Source organism: Sus scrofa, chromosome 4 (genome assembly GCF_054392235.1).
Source record: "Sus scrofa isolate SSC_HxYL_T2T_F1_AM1 chromosome 4, Sscrofa_HxYL_maternal_Yorkshire_Landrace_v2.0, whole genome shotgun sequence".
NCBI lineage: Eukaryota > Metazoa > Chordata > Mammalia > Artiodactyla > Suidae > Sus > Sus scrofa.
In genome coordinates this window covers 54,219,704-54,243,777 of record NC_139386.1, presented here as the reverse complement: position 1 = coordinate 54,243,777, position 24,074 = coordinate 54,219,704, and the positions used below count along the sequence as shown (strand labels likewise).

The 24,074-nt window shown below is 34.9% G+C and overlaps 1 protein-coding gene across 2 annotated transcripts in view; it reads left to right on the top strand.

The window, feature by feature from the left end:
- Positions 1–24,074, top strand: part of CNBD1 (cyclic nucleotide binding domain containing 1) — a 563,418-nt gene that overhangs the window by 60,779 nt on the left and 478,565 nt on the right. For both annotated transcript variants that reach the window (XM_085024296.1, XM_085024295.1), the window contains exon 3: positions 5,829–5,936. In XM_085024296.1, coding sequence (XP_084880422.1) covers positions 5,829–5,936 — 108 coding nt within the window. The remainder of the gene's footprint in view (positions 1–5,828; positions 5,937–24,074) is intronic.

Below are 24,074 nucleotides of genomic sequence, written 5' to 3'. Positions count from 1 at the left end.
GAAATAACTTTCTCTACCCCCTAGGAAATCTGGAGGTCTCCATCAACTCAGGAGACCTCCTGCTGAATTCCCAGATCATCCACATTTTCCAAAAATACTTGTCCCAGAGGGGAAAAAGGGGCTCTTCACCTACACAAAGGGTCTTCTTAGACCCCCCCCCTCAGCCTTCTGTACTGTTACAGCAGTCACTCCTGCACTCCTCCACATAGCTGCTGGCTGTGGCTGTGTGGACTGCACTATTCCCAAGTTTCCTCTATCTGCTCAAAGATGTCCCTCTGCTTGCTCCACTTTCTCTGTAGTCTTAATGACTCTGGGCTACTTCACAACTGCTGCTGAGCAGCCACTGCTTGAGGATAAACCCTGGAGCTGGGGAAGTTGTGGTCTTGCAGTCTAAGAACACTTGTAGGGGATAAAACTGTAGTGGTGGATCCCATTCCTTCTCTCCAGCACCTCCTAACAATGGCATCTAGTCTCCAAGCCTGAGTAGGATTCCTCAGCTTACAACTTCAAATGTGGTCATTCTAGACTTCAGTCCCTCCAGGCTCTCTCTGGGCTACCAATCCTAGTTTTCCACCAGTAGCCAGCCCCAGTTTTCTGTCTGAGTCTGATCTCCAAAGTTGGAATTTCAGTTCCTGGCCCCTGTCTGCCCTTGCTTATGGTTGGGAAGTGCTGTGTGATGACACTAACCATTTGTAGAGGACCATTTCCATTTTAACTACTTTAGTCTGATTGCTGTGTTCTCCTCCAAAACTCCAAAGTTCCTCCTCTGTCTCAGCTGGTCTCCTCGCTGGTGTGGGTGACTTCCAGGATGCAGAGTTTTGCTTGTTTGTTTGTTAGTTTTTCCTCCTTTTCCTGCTCCCTCCCATGGGCTTGTGTCAATGTGCATTTTTTTTTTCTCCTTTTTTTTTTTCTTCTTTCTTTTGTCCTACACAGTCTTGTGAAGATTTTCTCTTTCTATTGGAATCCTGGGTTTTTTTGTAAGCATTCAACAATTTTTGGGGGCATGTAGTTCCACATATAGATGGATTTCAAAAAATTTGTGGAAGTAAGTGAGCCTCGTGTCCTACTCCTCCACTGCCATCTCTTTTCTCCTCTCTTTTCTTCATGATCAGCCTAGGTAAATACTTATCAATTTTTTTTTATCTTTAAAAAATTTGTTTCATTTTTCTTTTATATTGTTTTTGTCTCTATTTTATGTATTTTCTCTATGATCTCTAATTATGATGTGTCTTGCTATGGCTTCATCTTGTATGGGAAACTCTGTTTCCTTTCATTGATATCTATTTCCTTCTTCAGGTTTGGGAAGTTTTCAGCCATTATTTCCTCAAATATATTGTGTTCTCCTCTTTCTCTTCTCTTTCTGAGACCCCTATAATTCAAGAGGTGATGTACATAACTTTATCACAGAGCTATCTTAAATTGCCTTAATCTATCATCTATCTATCTATCTATCTATCTATCTATCTATCTATCTATCTATCTATCTATTTATCTATCATCATCATTTTCTATTCTGATTGGGTAATTTCCATTCATTATTCTCTCTTGCAGATCACTTACACATTCTTCTCTATCACTTATTCTGCTCTTTATTCCTTCTAGTGTGCTTTTTATTTCACATATTGAGTTTTTCCCTGGTGCCATATTGCCTCTGCTTCCCAAAGTTGGGTCTTTCTGTGTTTTGGCCTCTCCAGATCCAGTGCCACACTGTGACATGGAGTGAGCAAGGCTGTAGTGTTTGTTCGACTGAGGCTGGGGTGCTTGTCAAGGTGATCATAAGAAATCAGCAGTGTCTAGAGTAGATCTTTCTCTTCCTTGCCTTGGGGGAAAGCCAGAGTGCATGTCCCTTAAAAGTGGAATCCAGGCTTCCTGCAGTCCTCCTTTTAGTCCTATAAATCTTTCAACCAGCCAAAGGGGCTGGTTCCCACCCATGTAAGGCATCTGGACTGGGGCACACAGTCTGGATTTTCACCACTCACTTTCCAGGGCAGTGTCTTATTTTGTTATCTTTCTTTTCCTTTGAGACCCTTCCCATGGGTACAGGCCGGACTCCATCACTTTTCTCCCCTTCCTACCAGCCTTGGTTGTACAGAATTCCTTCCAATTTCACATTTGTTTTCAGTGAGGATCATTCTTCATACTGATATATTTTTCTGTTTTTTAATTTGACTTTTGTTAAGGTATTGTTGATTTAGTTTTATAGTCCATTTTTTTTTTTTGTACCCATGATGACCTATTCTTTTTCCTCATACTATCTATGTATTTCTTGATGTATTTGCTAAGGGGAGATGAGTTCCATTGCTCTTACTCTGACATCTTGATTGATCTCTTAGATCTATAGGTTTTGCATGTATTTCTCCTTCATCTTCTTGAGAAAGTTGGGATATTTTTTCCTTATGGGAAAAAAATTCCTTGCAGATGAACTTTAATGGAGTGGAGAATTTTGTTCATAGGCAGTATTTATTCATAATCTGGGAAATTATGAAAGTATCTTCTGGAAAGTATTCAAATATAAAATGGTTATTTGGATCCACGATTTATTCTCCAACCCGACTATAATTCTAAATCTTTCTTTGACTCTGGCTTTCTGATTATATTTATTTCATGTTTATTCTAATCCACGTCTCTTATTCATATTTAGAGGTGTTCATTTGCAGATTTTTTTTCATTTTTTAAAGTTTTGTTGAAGTATAATTGATTTACAATGTTGTGATATTTTCTGCTGGAAAACAAAGTGATTCCGTTATACATGTACATGCATCCATTCTCTTTCAGGTTATAGATTATCCTGAATATAGATTATCACAGAATATTAGGTGGAGTTCTCTGTGCTACACAGCAGGTCCCTTTTGGCAAATAGTTTCATATATCTCAGTGTGCATAAGCCAATCCCAAACACAGTTCATCCCTCCCTCTGCCCCACAATCATCCCTTTTGGTAATGTAAGTTTTTCAAAGTCTGTGAATCTGTATCTATTCTGAAAATAAGTTCATTTGCAATCTCTTTTAGATTCCACATATAAGTGGTATCATATGATGCTTCTCTTTCACTAACTTCACTTAGTATGATAATCTTTAGATCCATCCATATTGCTACAAATGGCATTATTTAATTATTTTTTATGGCTGAGTAATATTCCATTGTACATATGTACCACTTTTTAAATCCATTCTTCTGTTTATGGACATTTAGGTTGCTTCCATGTCATGGCTATTGTGAATAGGGCTGCAATGAACATATGGGTGCATGTGTCTTTGAATCATGGTTTTCTCCATATAGGTGCCCACAAGTGCTGGATCATATGGTAGTTCTGTCTTAAGGTTTTGAGGACTCTCTGTACTGTTTTTTGTAGTGGTTGCACAAATTTACATTCCCACCAATTGTGTAGGAAGGATCCTTTTTCTCCACACCCTCTCCAGAATTTTTTGTCTGTAGACTTTCTGATGATGGCCATTCTGGCTGGTGTAAGGTGAAACCTCATAGTATTTTTGATTTGCATTTATATAATAATTAATGATGTTAATCACCTTTCATGTATTTTTTGGCCATCTGTATGTCTTCTTTGTAGAAATGTCTGTTTAGATATAAACAGTTTTTGATTGGGTTATTTGTATTTTTGATACTGCAGCTGCAGGAGTTGTTTGTATATTTTGGAGTTTATTTACTTGTCAGTGACTTCATTTGCAAATATTTTCTCCTGATCTGTGGTTTCACATGGTTTTGGACAAAAAAATGTATTCCTACTGAACATATAGGACTATATGTTTTTGTTTTAACAATAGAGTTAGAAATAAGAATAACTGCTAAGTCACATTTTATGACACAGAATATCTACCATAGAACACTTAGGGTCTCATTCTGATAGTCATATTTAGCTCTGGAATTTGACTAGCATCTTTCATTTCAATCTTCCACATCTTTCCCTTCTTGGACCAATTACTTTGCAGGTACAAGTTATAAACACCAGGTACATGTATACCAGCCACCACATCTTGAAAATTCTTGAGGATGAAGCAGATGAAGCAGACATTTCAGTCATACACATTGCAAAGGACAAGAGTGAAGGTTTTGGCATTTTGGTATATACTTACTGGCCACTCCAAGGGTGATTTATCTAGAGCACAGACTGGAATAATGTTCCAAATCTTTTAGCATGGGCTCCATGTAGAAAAATAAAAATATCACACTTTCATACTGCTTTGGGCCTTGGTTTTATTAACTACAAAACGGAGGTGATAGGATATAAGCTAATATATTGGTGTAAAGATGAAAAGATCTGATGCAAGTAAACTTCCTATAATAATGCCTGACAATTGTTAATAACCAGTATGTTTTATTATTTAGGGGGACAGTATATCTAAAAGGTTTAGAGAATTGGTTCAGAAGCCAATTCATTTTTCATAGTGCCCTTTGTCATCCATTTACTAGTTATATGAATTGAGTTATTAAGTTGCATACTTAGTGTGTAAAGTGAGAATTAAACAATACCAAAATATAAATATACAATAAGACAAAACAATGTCAAGACCTTAGCACACAATGTTTGGCATATAACAAGTACCCAAAATATAACAGGTAAACTTGTAAAACGGATATTTGTAGAATATGAGTTACAAATAGGGAAAAAAGGGAGAAAGATCTTGGGAAATCTTCCAATGATTTTAGTGGTTGGAGATTAAAAAAAGTATGTTTTTGGTCAATGTATCTCTATGGTGTGAGCAGGGATGAAAATTCCTAATGACATATTAAATCATATTCACATTGCATTATTTGAATCAAGTCAAATTAAATTAAATAGGATTCTAAATAGCATTTGTTTTGTGTAAAGAATTAACATGGTGTTTTATGAACTCTGGCCCAGGGAAAAAAATTTGTTATAAATATTTTAAAATGTGTTGTTAATATTTACATTGACAATGCAGTAAGAAAAGCCTTCTCAAGGATTTTCATATTCATTGTCAGGAGGCAAATATTAAGATGTTTGTAAGTTTTCAATTTTTATGATTGTTTTGATGATTATTGAAATAAAGCATCAAGTTGAATGTTCTGCATTAAAAAAAAAACTGACCATTTTCATGGTTGTTATCAATTGAAAATTGAATAGGGCAGATTTTCCAGAAACAAATATCTTTACCTGACATGGAATGACAATTTTCTATATTCCCGTGAATCTTTTTATTTACATTTTTAGTATTCACAGTAGATTGAAACTTGACTGCAGTTAAGAATCACATGGAGGCTGATATTTAAAATAGAGAAATCTACCCATACTCTAACTTTGGAGCTCTTGCTTCATCAGTAAAAGGATTATAAATCTCTACTTGTTAAAAAAAATTGCAGATAATTCCGGTGATTCGGATTTGGGAAATGCGGACATTTTGGTCTAATACATCTGTAGTCCAGTCTCAAAACAATAGAGCACCAAACTTTCATAAGTTATTTCAAAGATTCATATAAATATACCTTCTACTAGTGTATATGTAATCTATAGATGAATCATTTTGGGGGAATTTTAATTATGTGGTATATTTTATACAAGAGCTTTAACCAACTACAGAAATCTAAGTTTTAAAAAGGCTAAGCTTAAAAATTAAAATTTTGGCAATTACCATAAATTTCACATTCTTAAAATATTTTCTAATGAAGGACACTATATACAATTTTTATATGGCTATTTTTAAAGTATAAAATGTTTCATATTTTTGTCATTGGATTCTTAGATCGAATAGTATAGGATTAAGTTGTATATATTGAGTTAAAAATCTTTCCTTTTGGAATCTATTATCTTATGAAGCTTATAATTTAATTTCTCTCTCTTTTTTTGAAAGCCGGACCAATATCCTGTCAGCTCACAATGCATTTATAAAGCAATATCCTAAAATATTCATTAAGAAAAAAACCAGACTGCCTAAAATTGTCAAAGAGGAAGTGAAAAGGTAATGATTTCTTTTTTTTAATTTAATTTTTAAAAAAATTTTTATATTTTATTATATTTGCATGAGTGTCATATGGAAGTTCCCAGGCCAGGGACTGAATCAAAGCTACAACTATGACCTATGCCACAGCTGTGGCAACATCAGAGCGTTAACACACTGTGCCACAGTGGGAACTCCTAATGATGTCTTCTTTTGAAAGCAAAGTTGACATGTGTACATATGGGTAAGTGGGTGTGTGTGTATGTGTGCCTGGAAGAATAAGTGAAACTCAGTACAAAAAGAATTTGATCAATTCTCAGTGCTCCATGTCAGGATCTGAGCCATGTTAGTAATTTACACCACAGCTCATGGCAACATCAAATCCTTAACCCACTGAGCAAGGCCAGGGTTTGAACCTACATTTTCATGGACACTAGTTGGGTTCATTACCACTGAGCCACAATGAGAATTTCCATTCAGACTTTTAATCAATACATTTTAATCAATTATTTCTGGAGGAAAAATAAGTTTAAGGAAGTGATACCAACAGGAAACAAATAGTATACATCCACAGAATTGTGGAAATCTGTGTAAAAGATGTTTTTTAAAAATGAGATTGGTATAGGAATTCAGTTATTTACAAGAAAACCTGCCTTCTTGTTAATATCTTACTTGATTTTTATGAAAACTACTGTTTGATGCTACCTTAAGGAGACATATGTAAGGAAGATACATATTGGTACCATATTATATTTGGTTAATATATAACCAAATATTACATTGGTTTCAGAGAAAATAGCAGGATAAATACTACTTTGAGAAGCAGGATGATATACAATGGAGGCATATGGGGGAAAGGAGAGATATAGAAAAATAGGATGTTAGATGAGCTCCAGAACTGTCTTCATCCACTCTCATCCTTGGTATGAATATGTCCATAAGGATATGAAGGCTCTAGGAACATCCAGATAACTTTTGAGGAAGCTTCACCCTCTAGGGCAGTGATGAACAACTTGGATTGCACATTAGAGTCACCTGGAGAGTTTTTACAAAATACTGGTTCGAGGTCTCTATCAAACTCAGACTGTCTAAATTGAAATTCCTGACTTGAAGCCAAGGTCTAAGTATTTAAAATAAATATCTAGGAGTTCCCATCTTGGCTCAATGGAAATGAATCTGACAAGGATCCACGAGGATGAAGGTTTGATCCCTGGTCTTGCTCAGTGGGTTAAATATCTGGCATTGCCATGAGCTGTGGTATATATTGCAGACACAGCTTGGATCTGGCATTGCTGTGGATGTGGCATAGGCCAGTGGATACATCTCCAATTCAACCCCTAGCCTGGAAACCTCCATATGCCATGGGTGTAGCCCTAAAAAGACAAAATAAAACATACAATATAATAAAATAAAATAAAACAAATATTTAGATAAATACCTAGATGATTCTTGAGAATCATTGTTACAGTAAGACCTAAACTGGGCTTCTTTTAACATGACTTAAGAATAATAGCACAGTGTTTGTGGACAAAGATGTCTAGAGATAACCTGGAACTAATGCCATTGGTTCCACATGGTCTGTGTCTAACATGTACGAAGTCCATAAAATTTCACGAACACTGGTGAGGAGACAATGAGATGCTGAAAGGACTGAAGGGATGGACAATCCTGGAGGGGGAAGAGAAGGCTGCTAGGGTAGAAATCTGGATGACCCAAGGGAAAGGCAGTCAGCAAGAGCTGATGACATAACCAAAATAAGAAGTCTTGCCTCAATAGATGCCAGTGTAGTTGCCTGTGTAGACCTACAGCCACCTTGTGACAGGAACATGATATCAATCAGCTGGTGAGAAGAATTCCGACCCAACCTTCCCCAGCACATACCCAAACCAAGTTCCAAAAGGAAGTGGAATGGACAGAAAATTGGTATGACTGAGCCTTATTTAACTGAGAAACTTACTTTAATCAAACTATTTCACATTAATGGACAGACGCATTTGATGATATTGAGGGAAGAGTGTCTGTGACCTTATGAGAAAGTCTTATGTTCTTTATAAAAATAAGCAAGTTTCCTTCTTTGTACATCTTAAGATTTAAATAAATTTCAACCCCACTAATCTATTTAGGTATTAAAATATACAACCTGCATCTATATAAAGAGGAATAAGAGGAAAATGTCCTTGAACAAGAGGCTACAGTGGTTCCTATCTGTATAAAAAGGGGTTTGGGATTGGCACATACACAATGAGGTCTGTGGAATGATTGGCCAATGGGGATCTGCTCTATAGCACAGAGAACTCTACCCAGCATTCTGTGATAATCTATGTGGGAAAAGAATCAGAGAGAATGGTTGAGTGTATATGTATGACTGGGTCCCTTTGTTGTGCAGAAGAAATTATTACAACCTTGTAAATTAACTATACTTCAATAAAACTTCAAAAAAAAGTTATTCTAAATTATCACAACTCAGGGTGGCTGTGTTATGGCACAACTAACACGGATTCTGTCATAACACTTTTAAGGATAAAAGCAACTGGAAATCTAGTTAGGACATTGTGCAAAGGAAATTTCATAGAGTAATGATATAAAAAAATAAACAACCTCATATGAATAGATGCTTTACATCATGTCAGGGAAATGCAACTTGAAACAATGAGTTATCACTCCACACTTACTAGGATGGCCAAAATCCAGAAACTGACAGGGCCAAATACTGGCAAGAATGTGGAGCAACAGGAACTCTTATTCTTTTCTGGTAAAATACAAAATGGTACAACCACTTCGGAAGCTAGTTTGGTGATTTTTTACAAAACTCATCATATTCTTACCATGTAATTCAATAATTACAGTCTTTGGCATTTACTCAAAGAAGGTTAAAAAAACTTATGTTCACACAAAAACTGTCACATGAGTATTTATAGCAACTTTATTCATAATTGCCAAAACCTGGAAGTGATCAAGATGTCCTTCATTAGGTGAATAACTAAACAAACTGTGGTACATCAGATAATGGAATATTATTTAGTGCCAAAAAAGAGCCATCAAGCCAAGAAAAGACATGGAGGAAACTTAAATGTTATATTAAATGAAAGAAGCCGAGTAGTATTCCATTGTGTATATATACCACATCTTCCTAAAATAAATAAATAAATAAATAAATGAAAGAAGCCATTCTGAAAAGGACATACTCTATAATTCCAACTGTATCTTGTTATGGAAAATGCAAAACCATGGAGACAGTAAAATCATCAGTGGTTGCCAGGGGTTGGGGGAAGGGAGGGATGAATAGGTGGAGCGGAGAGGATTTTTAATGAAAATACTCTATAAAATACTATAAGGGTGGCTATATATCATTATATGTTGGTCTAACCCATAGAATGTCCAACACTGAGAGTGAGCCATAATGTAAACTATGGGCTTTTGTTAATATTGTTTAATTAAATTTAATATTAACATTGTAACAATGTTGGCTCGTCAATTGTAACAAATGCTCTAGTCTGGTGGAGGATATGGATAGTGGGGTAAACTGTGTATGTGGGGGGGGGCAGGGGATATATCTCTGTACCTTCTGTTCATTTTTTATAAACAGAGAGATGCAAATACATATAGGATTCAATTATTTTGTGATCCAAAAAGATATACTGTGGAAAATAGTAATCTCTCCTACGTGGGAATTTATTGTTAAGGGGTAATTATTAGGCATTTACAGAGGTAGCATTACTTGAGATCAATGACAAAAAAAATTGACATTTCTTTTAAAGTAACTTTCAAAAAACTCCAGATCAGTGCTTCTCAAATTTTAATATGTGCACAAATTCTCTCAGGGGTTGTGAGTAGGAGCTTATTCAGAAGGTGAATTCTGATTCAGAAGGTCTGGGGTGGGGCTGAGACTCAGTATTTCTAACAAGTTACTTGCTGCTGCTACTGGTCAACAGACCACAATTTGAGTATTAAGCCTAGCAACTATCTGACTTTTTTTTTCTTTCAGAAAATGAAAAAAAAAATTAACTAAACTTCAACTTTTTTTTTTTTTAGTAGGGAAATTTAGCCACCATTTAAAATAATAAGTTCATCTAAGGGCTTCTTTCAGTTAGTTAAACTACATTGTTGTGCTGGGCCTTCAGTAATAATGTACTTCTTTCATTCAATTTAGCAGCAAATTTCATGTTGCTCTTAATATGCAGAGTGTGGCATTTGAGATTTATTTGGTAGATTTTTACTCAGGACATTTTAATGAAGTCCAATTAGCCTCTATTATCTTAAAATTTTGAATTCTAATTAGGCAAAGAATCAGATAAGGGAAAAAAGAGAGTAGCTTGCTGTGTTCAAAAGGAGAGTCTAGGTTTATAACTTGTAACAGGTTATGACAAGTTGATAACCAGATGATGGTCATATTTTGTAAAATTATTTTCTCTTAGTTTGTGTTATATAACAAGCAACTGAATAATTTAACTTTGGAAGAGCAAAAGGATTTTGGCTGTGTACAAATGCTGTTCTCCCTACTCTCCAGCCCCAGGACCCCACTAAGAGAACTCTCCAAGGTGCCAAAGACAGCCTGACCAGCTGGCGATGTTCCTCATGGGCCCAGAAGTCTATATGCTCAGTTGGCCAAATTACTAACCACTCCAAAGCTGTCAAAGTATGCTTTGTGCAATGATTTAATGCTTCCTTTTGGACTTTAGATTCTAAAAAGACTAGGATATCCCAGCTGCTTGAATTGAAGCTCAGAATTTCACTTCCAGATCTAAAAGCTGTAGTAGCAAATGGCTTTTATCTGAGTTAAAATGGTGTGAAACTTTTTTGTAATACGCATATTGTTCCAAACATTTTAAAACAATCATTTGATATAGTACATATACTAGGTAGATGGATTATATATTATCTCTAAAAGTGTAAGGGTGAAAGATATTGGAAAATAAAGATGCATATTTGGAGATTAAAGCAACTGAATACCTAGACAATTGGATTCTGATAGATTGACTTAGAAATATCTCTCTGCAAAATTGCTTTTTTGCTTGTGATTTTCTTTTGAAATTTTGGATTCAACTCAATTCTCTAGCCTTGTCAAAATTACTCATGTGTTAAGTTACATCCAAGTCATACTTATTTCATGCTAGCCTGGATCTGGCTTCAGGATAATTAACCATAGTCTATTTGAACAATATGTATTTAACATCAGAACAAATGCAACTATTCTTGTTATGATTGTAAAACCCATATTTTCACTGAAGTTCTGAGATCCATTGAGTGAGATTCTCCTTGTATTTTTTTTTGAAGTAATTTGAAGTAAGAACTAGAATAATTCTGTTTCACTATTTTATTCTAAAAAGACAAGTAAAATTTTATGTTATCTGGAAGGAAATCATCACAAAATCTTATTTTATCATATATCATATATATATATATATATATATATAGAGAGAGAGAGAGAGAGAGGGAGAGGGAGAGGGAGGGGGAGAGGGAGAGGGAGAGAAGTGATCGTGTGCTGAGTGTTAAGTCAGACAGGATCTCTGTATACAGAAGGTGCAGGTTGATGGCACTGACAAGCCACTAACAAAAGGGATAAATGAGGTGTAATGGGTGACAGAGGTGATTATAGGTTCAGGGGCTCATTATGCTGAGAATTCTTATATTAACTCAGATGTTGTCTTGACAGATCAGTGGAAGCATCCCCCAAGAAAGGATGTTTAAATTCAAGGAAAGTAAGAGTTGGCTAGATCAAGAAGGGAAAGGGTCCCTGAGGCAAAAAACTGCATGTGATAGTCGTCACCATTGATTGTCCAAATGCTTTTGAAGCTGTCTTAAATGATACCCAGTTAATAGTTGTGACCAGACACCTGAAAACAATTTTTTTTTCAAAACTTGTACATGATCCCCTCCAAGGATATCAAGATAGAAGTGGTAGTTGAGGCGGTGCAGGAAGAGAAAGAAAGAAGAGAAGGGGAGAGAGGAAAGAGAGAGAGAAAAGCAAAGAAGGAAATATATAGGAAGAAAGAAACAGAAAGGGAGAAATACAAGGGAGAAATAAAGGACCAACATGCCAGCTCAGGAGTAATATTTTGACCTTTTGAAGAATTCTGTGAAGGGAAAAGGTAGGAACTTTATAGAAATAAATTGCCTCAGTCATACTCTGATGCCATTCTTTGTGGCCCAAATTATGACATAAAAATGAAACTCTATACAGCCTGGGACAGTATTGTAGGGAAGTAGTGACAATTTGTAGAAATTGCCTACATGAATACGGTTTACCCACCTGGGCTGATATAAGAAAGTTTCAAAACTGAGTGTAAAAAAGTGCCATTTATGTTTACAGCTAACACCTAGGAATGGTAGATTATGCTTTTTTCCTGTTATGGTGTCTGGGAGTAGATGCTGATGAGGGCTTAACTGCTCTGCCTGACAGAGGTGTTCTAATTTGGAGCTGTGGAGAAAGCCAGGAGCGAGAACAGGCAGAGATAAAGGGGTAGGAAAGAAATGAGAATATCTGGGAAATGAGAAAGATGTGCACTGAGAGAGATGAACCCCCTTGTCCTGGGGAAAAGAGTGAGGACATTTAAGAAAAGGAAGATTTATTAATTATTTTCAAGTACCCTGGGTCATATGTGATATAAACATCTCTTTAAGATAACCCCAGTATTTGATGGACTCTACTATGCTTATAAATGCTCTGAGTACTTGGCTTAGTTTAGCTTAGTTTTGCTGTGGAAATATAGGAAAGCTTGGTTTTACTTTTAGCTAAACAAGACATGGAACAAAGAGGGCATTTAAGGAAGAAGCTCAGTGGCAGAGGTGACATCAGGATATCATCTCTTGGGAAATTACTGAAATTTTAAGAAAAGCTTTCCACTTTCATGAATTTTCATGGGATATTCATTTGTTTATTTATTTATTCATTTATTTAATTGCTGCATCTATGGCATATGTAAGTTCCCAGGCCAGGGATTGTATCTGAGCTGCAGCCACACACCGTGGCATATGGAAATTCCCGGATTTTTTTTTTTAGGGCCGCACCTGTGACATATGGAAATTCCCAGGCTAGGAGTTGAATTGGAGCTGTAGCTGCTGGCCTACGCCACAGCCACAGCAACATGGATCCAAGCTGCGTCTGCGACCTATACCACAGATCACAGCAACACCGGATCTGTAACCCAATGAGTGAGGCCAGGGATTGAACCTGCAACCACATGGTTACTTGTCTGGTTTGTTAACCACTGAGCCACGGTAGGAACTCCCAACACCAGACCTTTTAACTCACTGTTCCTGGCTGAGGATTGAACTCAAGCCTGGGCCACTGCAGTTGGATTCTTAACCAACTATTCCAGAGTAGGAACTCCCATGGGACTTTGTTTAGGTTTTAAGAGGCCAGTAGATCCCAACTGATACCATCTGTGTTGCATGTAACTCTTGACTAATACCCCAATAATGGGAAAAATGTGATACCATCAGTTAAGAGTTAGGTCCAGTGGATATGATGAAATTATGAGTTTAGCAGAAGAAATAATGTCATTGATGTCTTGTCTTATAAATCCCATTGACCATATACAACTTATGTTAAAAAGTCATTTTTGATTCAAAGGGAGTTAGTTCTATGGTTCAAAAGGATGTAGTTGAAAGTTTGGAGCTTTTACCAGATCCTATATCATTCTTGGCATGAAATTTCCCTCCCTGACTCCAAATTGGCCATCTCATCCGCCATGTTAAGTATTCCATTCATTATTTATGTTAACCCTATGGGGTTAAGATCTACTTGAGAAGATTAGTATGACATCAAAGTAGAAATTCTGAAAATTCACAGGTCACACTTTTTGCCACATTAAATTTTCCTCTACAATAAATTAAAATTTTGCCCAACTTGAGTGACAGAACACCTGAATGATTGGAATGGTGTTTATAATTATTTCTCAACAACCATTAATAATAATCATTTCCTATATAGAGGTCAGATAGGGAGTGTTATTATTGAAACAAGGCTGTCTATAGAATGTGGAAATGGGGATGGAAAGGAAGTAGATGAAAGCCATTGAGGTGAGTTAATTTAAGAATGCTAAGCAAAATCAAAGATTAGTTAAAATTAGATAATATGGATTTGTAATTATTCAAGTGTGTGACCAATTCAGCAATGTTCTATGGGTGGAGAAAGGGTGATTTCAGTAGAAAAATGGAAATGATTCATATGTGGGAGCTGAGATGGTGAACACAATGAATTTTTCTTGGGCTAAATGATCAATGAATGTTTACTGAATTGAATTGTGACTGGAGGAAATTTAGATTATAAGTAAAGGTAGCACATGGAAGTTGATATATATATATATATATATAATATATACACTAATTTATTGCCATATTAAAAGTTTTCCTAATATATCTCATTTTGACTTGAGCTTTAACTTCAATTAATCCTTAGGAAGTAAATCTGTGTAACAGCCTTTTTTTTAACTCAATGAATTTTATCACATTTTATAGTTGTACTGATCATCACAACCCAATTTTATAGCATTTCAATCACAAACCCCAGTGCATCCACCGATATGTAAACCACCCCCAACCTGTCTCCTTTGGAAAGCATAAGTTTTTCCAAAGTCTGGGAGTCAGTATCTGTTTTGCAAAGAAGTTTATTGTGTCCTATTTTTAGATTCCACTATAAGTAATAGCATATGATGTTGGTGTCTCACTGTCTAACTTCACTTAGCATGGTAATTTTTAGATCCTTCCATGTTGTTGCAAATGCCATTATTTCTTTCCTTTTAATGGCTGATTAATATTCCATTGTGTATATGTACCACATCTTCTTTATCCACTCTTCTATTGATGAACATTTATGTTGCTTCCATGTCTTGGCTATTGCATATAGTCCTACAATGAGTTTTGGGGTAAATATATCTTTTTGAGTCATGGTTTTCTCTGGATAGATGCTCAGAAATGGGATTGCTGGATCAAATGGTAATTCTATTTTTAGTTTTCTGAGGAATCTCCATTCTGCTTTCCGCAGTGGTTTATGCAATTTACATTCCCATCAACAGTGTAGTAGTGTTCCCTTTTCTCCATACCCTCTCCAGCATTTATTGTTTGTAGACTTTTTGATGATGGCCATTCTTGCCTTAGTTTTGATTTGCATTTCTCTAATAATGAGTGATGTTGAACATCTTTTCATGTGTTTTTTGGCCATCTGCATGTCTTTGGAGAACTGTCTGTTTAGATCTTCTGCCCATTTTTTTGATGGGGTTGTTTGTTTTTTTGGTATGAAGCTGCAGAAGGTGTTTATAAATTTTGGAGATTAATCCCTTATCAGTTGATTCATTTGCAAATATTTTCTCCCATTATGTGGGTTGTCTTTTCATTTTGTTTAGGGTTTACTTTGCTGTGCAGAAATTTTTAAGTTTAATTAGGTCCGATTTGTTTGTTTTTGTTTTTATTGTCATTACTCTAGGAGGTGGGTCTGAGAAGATATTGCTGTGGTTTATGTCGGAGAGTGTTCAGCCTATGTTTTCCTCTAAGAGTTGTGTAACAGTATTTAAATAAGTTTATTACATATTTGTATAACTTGTCACATATTCTAGAAAATGCATTGCTGCTTTATTCTATAGAATGCATGTAAGTCCAAATATTTGTTTCTGTCTGTGGATTTTCTGTTGCTCTTTGCAAGTGAAAGAGAAGACTGCAAGGACATTAACTTAGTACAAACCAGGGAAATATTGCTTACCTCTGTCTAACCTTAAAATATTCTTTCCTATAAGAGATGACAGGATTCCAGTGTTGACTCTCAAGAGTTTATAATGGAACTTGCCTTCAACTCTCCTCAGTTTTAACTTTGGATATGTTGGCAATGTGTGGGACAAAATCAGCATTCTTGCTCAGCAGAAAAGTGACAATTTAATTTGTATTTTTATGAGTCAAAATAACTTCAATCTAAAAAAAAAATGATTGAGGAATCCAAACATCTAAAGAAAGAGTCCATAAATTACTTTGGATCTAACTACCACTTGGTAAAATTTGTATCAATTTCCAAAAATTGATGGAGGGGTTAAAGAAAACTTTTGAGGAATGATAAAAAGAGTTTGTAAGAACTCTATTGCAAGAATTTATGGAGAATAAAGTTCTATGAGAGCTTCCGGACTAATCAGATCTGGGTTTGAATTTCAGTTCTGAAATTTGGCAATTACCTTAAGAAAATTACCTCAAATTTTGAATCTTAGGCCCTTCTTCTGAAAATGAGGACAGTAATGAATATTTTACAGTGATATTGGAGGATTTGATGAGATAATGTATGCTAAATTTTATTTTGCTTGGTGGTGGTGCTAATCTTTATCATCTGAGTTTACTGAGACGTTTAAATAACCTAGAATACAGCAAGTTTAAATCACTGATATCTATAAAAACTATATTTTTGCACATGATTGGCTCTTTCACCAATGTATGGTTTTGTAATACATGCATTGGTCATTTGGAAAACATTGGTCCATTGAGCTATGCAGAACTTGCAAATGTTGGTGCTTCTTTATGTAATATTAAAAAAAATCACAATTGTTAATATTAGAACTTACTTCATCAGAAAAGCCTTTAAGTATTGGGAAGCTGTCAAGTTTATAGAAGGTGATAAATGGAAGTTTTCCAAAATTCTAATTTTCACTTGAAAGCTTGCATTTTATCATTGGCAACTTCTTTGAACTGACAATCTTCATTTTAATATTTTTTGAAAAAAAAATTCCAAATATCCAAGTCATATTAAAATATCCAAGTCAATTATTAGAGTTTGTTGATTGTTCTTTCAAGTAAATAATAGAGTGCAATGAAGACAGTAGATAACTGAGCAGAAGAACTTTTCTTTGGACAAAAATTTCCTTGGAGTGCTACAAAAACACTATTATCTTTTCTCTATTGTATACAGTGTCTTCAATAGTGGTATTGGGAAAACTGGAAAAATGGATTAAAGACCTAGATATGAGACAGGGTACTATAAAAATCTTAGAAGAAAACATATGCCAAACATTCTGTGAAACAAACTGTGGCAGTATCTTTTCAGATCCACCTCCTAGAGTAATGAAAATAAAAAAAAAAAAATAAATGGGACCTAATTAAAAAGGTTTTGCACAGCAAATGAAACCATAAACAGAATGAAAATACAACACACAGAATGGGAGAACATGTTTGCAAATGAAGTGACTGACAAGGGATTAATCTTCAAAATATATACTGACAAGGATCTTCAAAATATATAAACACCCCCTGCAGCTCAATATCAAAAAACAAACAACCCCATCCAAAAATGGGCAGAAGATCTAAATAAATATTTCTCCAAAGACATGCAGATGGCCAAAAAACTCATGAAAAAATGACCACCTTGTGTAATTATTAGATAAATACAAATCAAAACTACAATGAGGTACCACCTTTCACCAGATAGAATAGCCATCATCAAAAAGCTCACAAATAATAAATGCTGTAGAGGATGCAGAGAAAAGGCAATGCTACTACGCTGTTGATGGGAATGTAAATTTGTGCAACCACTATGGAAAACAGTATGGAGTTTCCTCAATAAACTAAAAATAGGAGTTCTCATTGTGGCTCAGTGTAAATGAGCCTGACTAGTATCCATGAGGACAGGGGTTCAATCCCTGGCCTTACTCAGTGGGTTATGGATCCAGCATTGTTGTGAGCTGTGGCGTAGGTCACAGATGTGGCTGATATCTAGTGTTGCTGTGGCTATGGCAAAGGCCAGAAGCGGTAGCTCCAGTTTGACCCCTATGAAGGGAACATCCATATGCTGTAGGTGCAGCCCTAAAAAGCCCCCCCGCAAAAAGAATAATAAGAACTACCGTATGATCTAGCAATACCACTCTTAGGCATCTATCAAGATAAAACCATAATTTGAAACGATACATGTGCCAAAGTGTTCACTGTAGCACTTTTTACAATATCCAAGACATGGAAGCATCCTGAATGTCCATCAACAGAGGACTGGATCAAGATATGGTACATATATACAATGGAACATTACTCAGTCATAAAAAAGATTGAAATAATGCCATTTACAGCAAAGTGGATGACCTAGAGATTATCATATTAAGTAAAGTTAGACAGTGAAAGACAAATATCATCACTTATATGTGGGATCTAAAAAAGGGATACAAATGAACTTATTTACAGAACAGAAACAGACTCACAGACTTTGATAACTTTCTGGTTACTAAAGGGAACAGATGGATGGGGGTTTTGGGATTGGCATATACATACTGAGGAATGACTGGTCAATAGAGACCTGCTGTATAGCACAAAGAACTCTACCCAATATTCTGTGACAATCTATGTGGGAAAAGAATCTGAAAAAGGATGGATGTGTATACATGTTTAACTGAATGACTTTGTTGTGATTCAGAAGAAATTATTACAATATTGCAAATCAACTACATTTCAATAAAACTTTAAAAAATGAAAAAAATGCTTTAGTTTCCCTTCTTATTTTGTCAGAGAGAGTGTATATTCGAGGGTCAAAGGGTTAAGATTCAATAATATCAATATTTTACTGGCTTTTTAAAACAGCAAATGTGTGGCAATGAGAAATTCAGTGACTGCTGGTAGTTTGTTGCCATTGTTTTGATTCATGCTTACACGCAGAACAATGCCAAAATTTTTTTAAAGTCAGTAATAGAGAAACTAATAGAATTATAAAATTACTGGCACTCTTTGATATCTAATTCTATAAATAATTTCATGCAATGGTATAATTTACTTGGAGTAAAAATTAATTCACAAATAATTGGACATGGTAAAACCAAAAAAGTATGAGTAGATTCATAGAGGATACTTATTTGTTGAACAGTGGCTTTACCTGTTTGACTCAGTAAATATATTTTTGAGTAAAATTTAGCATTTTTTAGAAATTTTACCTCCAGAAAAATTCCTTTTGTCTTCTTATTGGAATATTCTTTGCCTAATTCTTTGTCATTTTATGTCTTAGCTTAAATCTCTCTTTTTAAGAGACAATGTCTTTTCTCGGCAAGAGAAGGTTCTACGCTCTTTTAAGCTTTTAAGTCCACTGTGCTTTTTTTTAAAACATGTATATTCTTCACATCACTTTTAACGGCTTTCAGTAACACATTTACAGAACTGATTGTTCTAATAGTGTTTACTTGCATTAGATATTAAGACTATATAGGCAGAAATACAACTGATATTTTGCGTAGTAAACATTTACTCAACTTTTTTACTGAATTCCCTTATTGATTCTAGTGTCTAGTGTCTAGTGTAGATTCATTTGGATTCTCCATGTATATAATCTGTCATCTAAAAAAAAAGCTTTACTTGTCTTTCCTAATTCTTATACGTTTTAGTTATTTTTATTTTCATTTTTAAATTTTTTGCTTTGTAGGGCTGCATCCATGGCGTGTGGAAGGTCTCGGCCTAGGGGTTGAATAGGAGCTACAGCTGCCAGCCTATGTCACAACCACAGCAACACAGGATCTGAGCTGCATCTGCAACCCACATCACAGCTCACAGAAATGACAGATCCATGACCCACTGAGCGAGGCCAGGGATTGAACTCACATCTCTTGGATAATAGATTCATTTCTTCTGCACCACAGTGGGAACTCTGTTCTCAGTTATTTTAAAAATTTTAATGCCCAAGACCTCCACTATGGTATCATATAGGTTAGAACAATTTTTGATTTCAAAGGCAAAGCTTTTTTAATATTTCACTCTAAGTATTGTATTTTTTTTACAAAAACTTTTGTTATATTAAGAATGTTCACTTCTGTTTTCAATTTGGTAAAATTTTGATTACAAATACATATTGTGTCATATAAAACAGTATTTAGATATTATTACTATTATTATTTGCCTGTGTTCTGTTATTATGTTGAATAACATTCTTGGAATAGTATTCCTGGTATAATCTCAACTAGGCTATGTTTTCTTATCTTAAATTTATCACTGGATTCAGTTTGTTAATATTTTTCTTCAGATTTTTTTTCATCTATAGTCATTGGTATTGGCTTGTAATTTTCCTCTCTTGTAAAATCCTTGCCAGATGTTGATATCAAGACTACGTGGGCTTCAAAAAAACTAGACAGAAATTATGTTTGACCTTTGTATTTTCTGGAAGTGTTTGGTTTTATTTATTTATGAAGAATTTGTAGAATTTATCAGGAAGGTCACTTTTGCCAGGAGTTTCTTTGTGAGATGATTCTTACTTATTAATTGTATTTAAAATGTCTAGAAAAATTCAAATTTTCTATTTATTCTTGTGTAATTTGGCAATTTATATTTTTGTCATTATTTGTTCACTTTACCTAAATTTTCAAATTTATTACCATGAAATTGTTCATTGTGTAATCTATCTTTTATTCGCTGGGATATGTGATGTTTCCTTCTTCGTTCCTGATATTATTTATTTCTGCATTTTCTTTGTGCTTGAATGTTTTGCCAAGCTTATTAGATTTTTTTTTCCAAATTTATTACATTTTCCTCTTTACTGTGTACTTGTACTTATTTTGGATGTAATTTTCTCTTTTTTCCCTCACTTCTTGAGATGGATCCTTAGCTCATAGATTTCAACTATTTTTTCTTAAAAATATGCATCTAAAGAAATAAAATATATTTTACCTGCACCTTTTATCTGCCACGTAAAAAAATTCTTAAGATTGTCAACTGAAATAAAGAGAGCTCATTAAATTAGATTATTACTGGGAAAAGGAAAAAATAGTTTTCCTATGCAACCACAGTGGTCAGTAAAGCCAATTTTAGGAAAAAAAAATCCTAAACACATCAGATACAGAAATATTATTACATATATACAAGTAAAATAATAGCTCAAATATTGTATATCTTGGAACAATCTTATGTAACAAGTAAGACTTGTATTAAGAAAAAAACCTTTACTGTCCCAAGAATAACACAAAGGAGTCAATTATTATATTACACCCAAAAGAATCAGAGATCTTGCCCAGTATCAAACTTCACTAAAAATTTAAAGGTACAGGTAATTGTGAAAACACAGAAACATAGAGAAGTTGGATATTGTCAACATAGCGCCCCAGAAATGATATGAAATCCTGTCCATGACCTGCTATATTCCCACTTGCATTGCCATTATCACATAAAATGATTTTGTATTTTATATGACTGAATTTTTAATACTATATATGTTGAATAGTTTTACTATATAAATATAATGATGAGGTAGATGGTTTTTCTCTTTTTGTTTTTTGTTTTTATTTTTTTATTCGTTAAATACTTCTTTTATTTGTGTGTATATTTTTTCTACTGTACAGCATCTTGATCCAGTTACACTTATATGTATACATTCCTTTTTCTGACATTACATATTCCATCATAAGTGACTAGACCGAGTTCCCAGTGCTACGCAGCAGGATTTCATTGCTAATCCATTACAAAAGCAACATTCTGCATCTATTTACCCCAAGCTCCCAGTCTCTTCCCCTCCTTCCTCTCCCCCTTGGCAACCACAAGTCTATTCTCCAAGTCCATGATTTTCTTTTCTGTGGAAAGATTCCCTTGTGCCATATATTATATTCCAGGTATAAGTGATTTCACATGGTATTTGTCTTTCTCTTTCTGACTTACTTCACTCTGGATGAGAGTCTCTAGTTCCATCCATGTTGCTGCAAATGGCATTATTTCGTTCTTTTTTATGGCTGAGTAGTATTCCATTGTGTATATATATCACATCTTCCTAATTTAATCATCTGTGGATGGACATTTGGGTTGTTTCCAGTCTTGGCTATTGTGAAAACTGCTGCAATGAACATGCGGGTGCATGCGTCTTTTTTTAAGGGGAGTTTTGTCTGGATATATGCCCAAGAGTGGGATTTCCAGGTCATATGGTATTTCTATGTATAGTTTTCTAAGGTACCTCCATACTGTTCTCCATAGTGGTTGTACCAGCTTACATTCCCACCAACAGTGCAGGGGGTTTCCCCTTTTCTCCACAACCCCTCCAGCATTTGTTATTTGTGGACTTATTAGTGATGGCCATTCTGACTGGTGTGACCTGGTATCTCATGGTAGTTTTGATTTGGATTTCTCTAATAATCAGGGATGTGGAGCATTGTTTCAAGTGCTTGTTGGCCATCTGTATATCTTCTTTGGAGAAATATCTATTCAGGTCCTTTGCCCATTTTTTCTATTGGGTTGTTGGCTTTTTTGCTATTGAGTTGTATAAGTTGCTTGTACATTTTAGAGATTAAGCCCTTGTCAGTTGCATGGTTTGAAACTATCTTCTCCCATTCTGCAAGCTGTCTTCTTGTTTTCTTTTTGGTTTCCTTTGCTGTGCAAAAGCTTGTCAGTTTGATGATGTCCCATTGGTTTCTTTTCACTTTTATTTCTGTTGCTTTGTGAGACTGACCTGAAAAAACATTTTTAAGGTGGATATCAGAGAATGTTTTGCCTATGCTCTCTTCCAGGAGGTTGATGGTGTCCTACCATTTCCCAAAAAGCATAGAAGACAACTTAATTAATTAAACGATTAAAGTATATGATCTTCTATTTGTGCTTTTTGCTTTTGGTGGTTTGGTATCTCCTGGTTGGCTGCAAATGGCTTAAATATCATTGAGAATTATCCTAAACACTCTGTCTGGCTTGAGATTTTCAATGCAAAGTCAGGAATTCCAGGAATTTCTTGCCTTGGGCAAATATAATGTATTAGGCCTAGAAGAATACTAGGTCCATGGGAAATCACTCTCCAAATTTCTACTGCAATATCTGCCATATCTACCTCCACTTTGCCCTCGTACATGAACCTCTCTTCTCTAGAAGATAAGAACTTTACTGTATTTTCATTTGAGAATCAGAGCTAGGTGGAGGAAAGCAGCCAATTGCTTTATATCTGAATCTTGATCGATGCTGAATTTTACTGTACTGACTACAGAAGTAAGTAGGGATAGAGTTTTAAATAAATAGCATTATACGTGTCTATGGATAGAATGGCTGAGGTTCTGTGAAAGTGAGAGAAAAGAAACTGATTTTGCCTTATAGATTTTAGGAAATGGATTTTGGTTTTTAATTTATTTTTGAAAGTTATGTTAGGATATCTTATTTCTGAATATGTCAGGTACGTAAGTTTTGCTATTAAGCTTTAATAGTCTGTGAACTTTAGAATATACAAAACTCTTTCCAGCTCTACTGTATATAAGTGGTTAAACAAATTATATAAACTCTTTAAGCTGCAATTTCTGTATCTTATATGTTGGGAATGATAGTGTTTATTTTACATAGGTAACACTAATGACATTTATGTATATACTGTTTAATAGAGTAACCATCACATTTAAAAGAACTCAAGTATATATTAGGTGTTGATGTGATTATTGTTATTATTATTCCACACAATGTTTACCTTATATTTAACTTTATTTTTATCTTTCATGTATATAGTTAAAGGTAACTAATATGATAGCTTGAGTTTTTTCTTTTTCTCTTTTTCTTTTTTAGGGCCAAACCCATGGCATATGGAAGTTCCTAGGCTGGGGGTCAAATTGGAGCTACAACTGCTGGTCTACACCACATTCATAGCAGTGTGGTGTCAGAGCCATGTCAGTGACCTACACTATGGATCACGGCAATGTTGGATCCCCAACCCACTGAGCAAGGCCAGGGACTGAACCTGCATCCTCATGGGTAATAGTCAGATTCATTTCATCTGTGCCACAGCAGTAACTCCAATACTTTGTGTTTTTAATCATCTCCCTCACTAATTATTTTTTCCATAAGGATAAATAACATTTGCTCAATTGCTTTTCCTTATGTTTTTGATGACCTCCTAATAGGAAAGCTAAGACCTGGAGAAATGAATGGGAAATGATCATTCACTCCACTCTTAGAAACTTACACATAACATACTATAGCATAAGAATGAAGTATGTAGCTGCTTTCAAGATGTTCATAATAATGTACCTTTTGGGAACAAAAGTCTAAGAAAAGCACTTTTGTCATTGATGGAAAAGCAGAACAAAACAAAACCCCAAAACCCTCCCACCAACACTGAAAAACAACTGTGAGAGTGTAAAAGAAGTGTATTAACCATTGAATGGAAATATTTCCCTAAATATATGCACCTAATTTATTATGAAAGATATTTTGATCACTTGGGGCAGTTATAATACCTCTAGTCAAATTCTGTACATACAAAATATTTTATATGTGCTA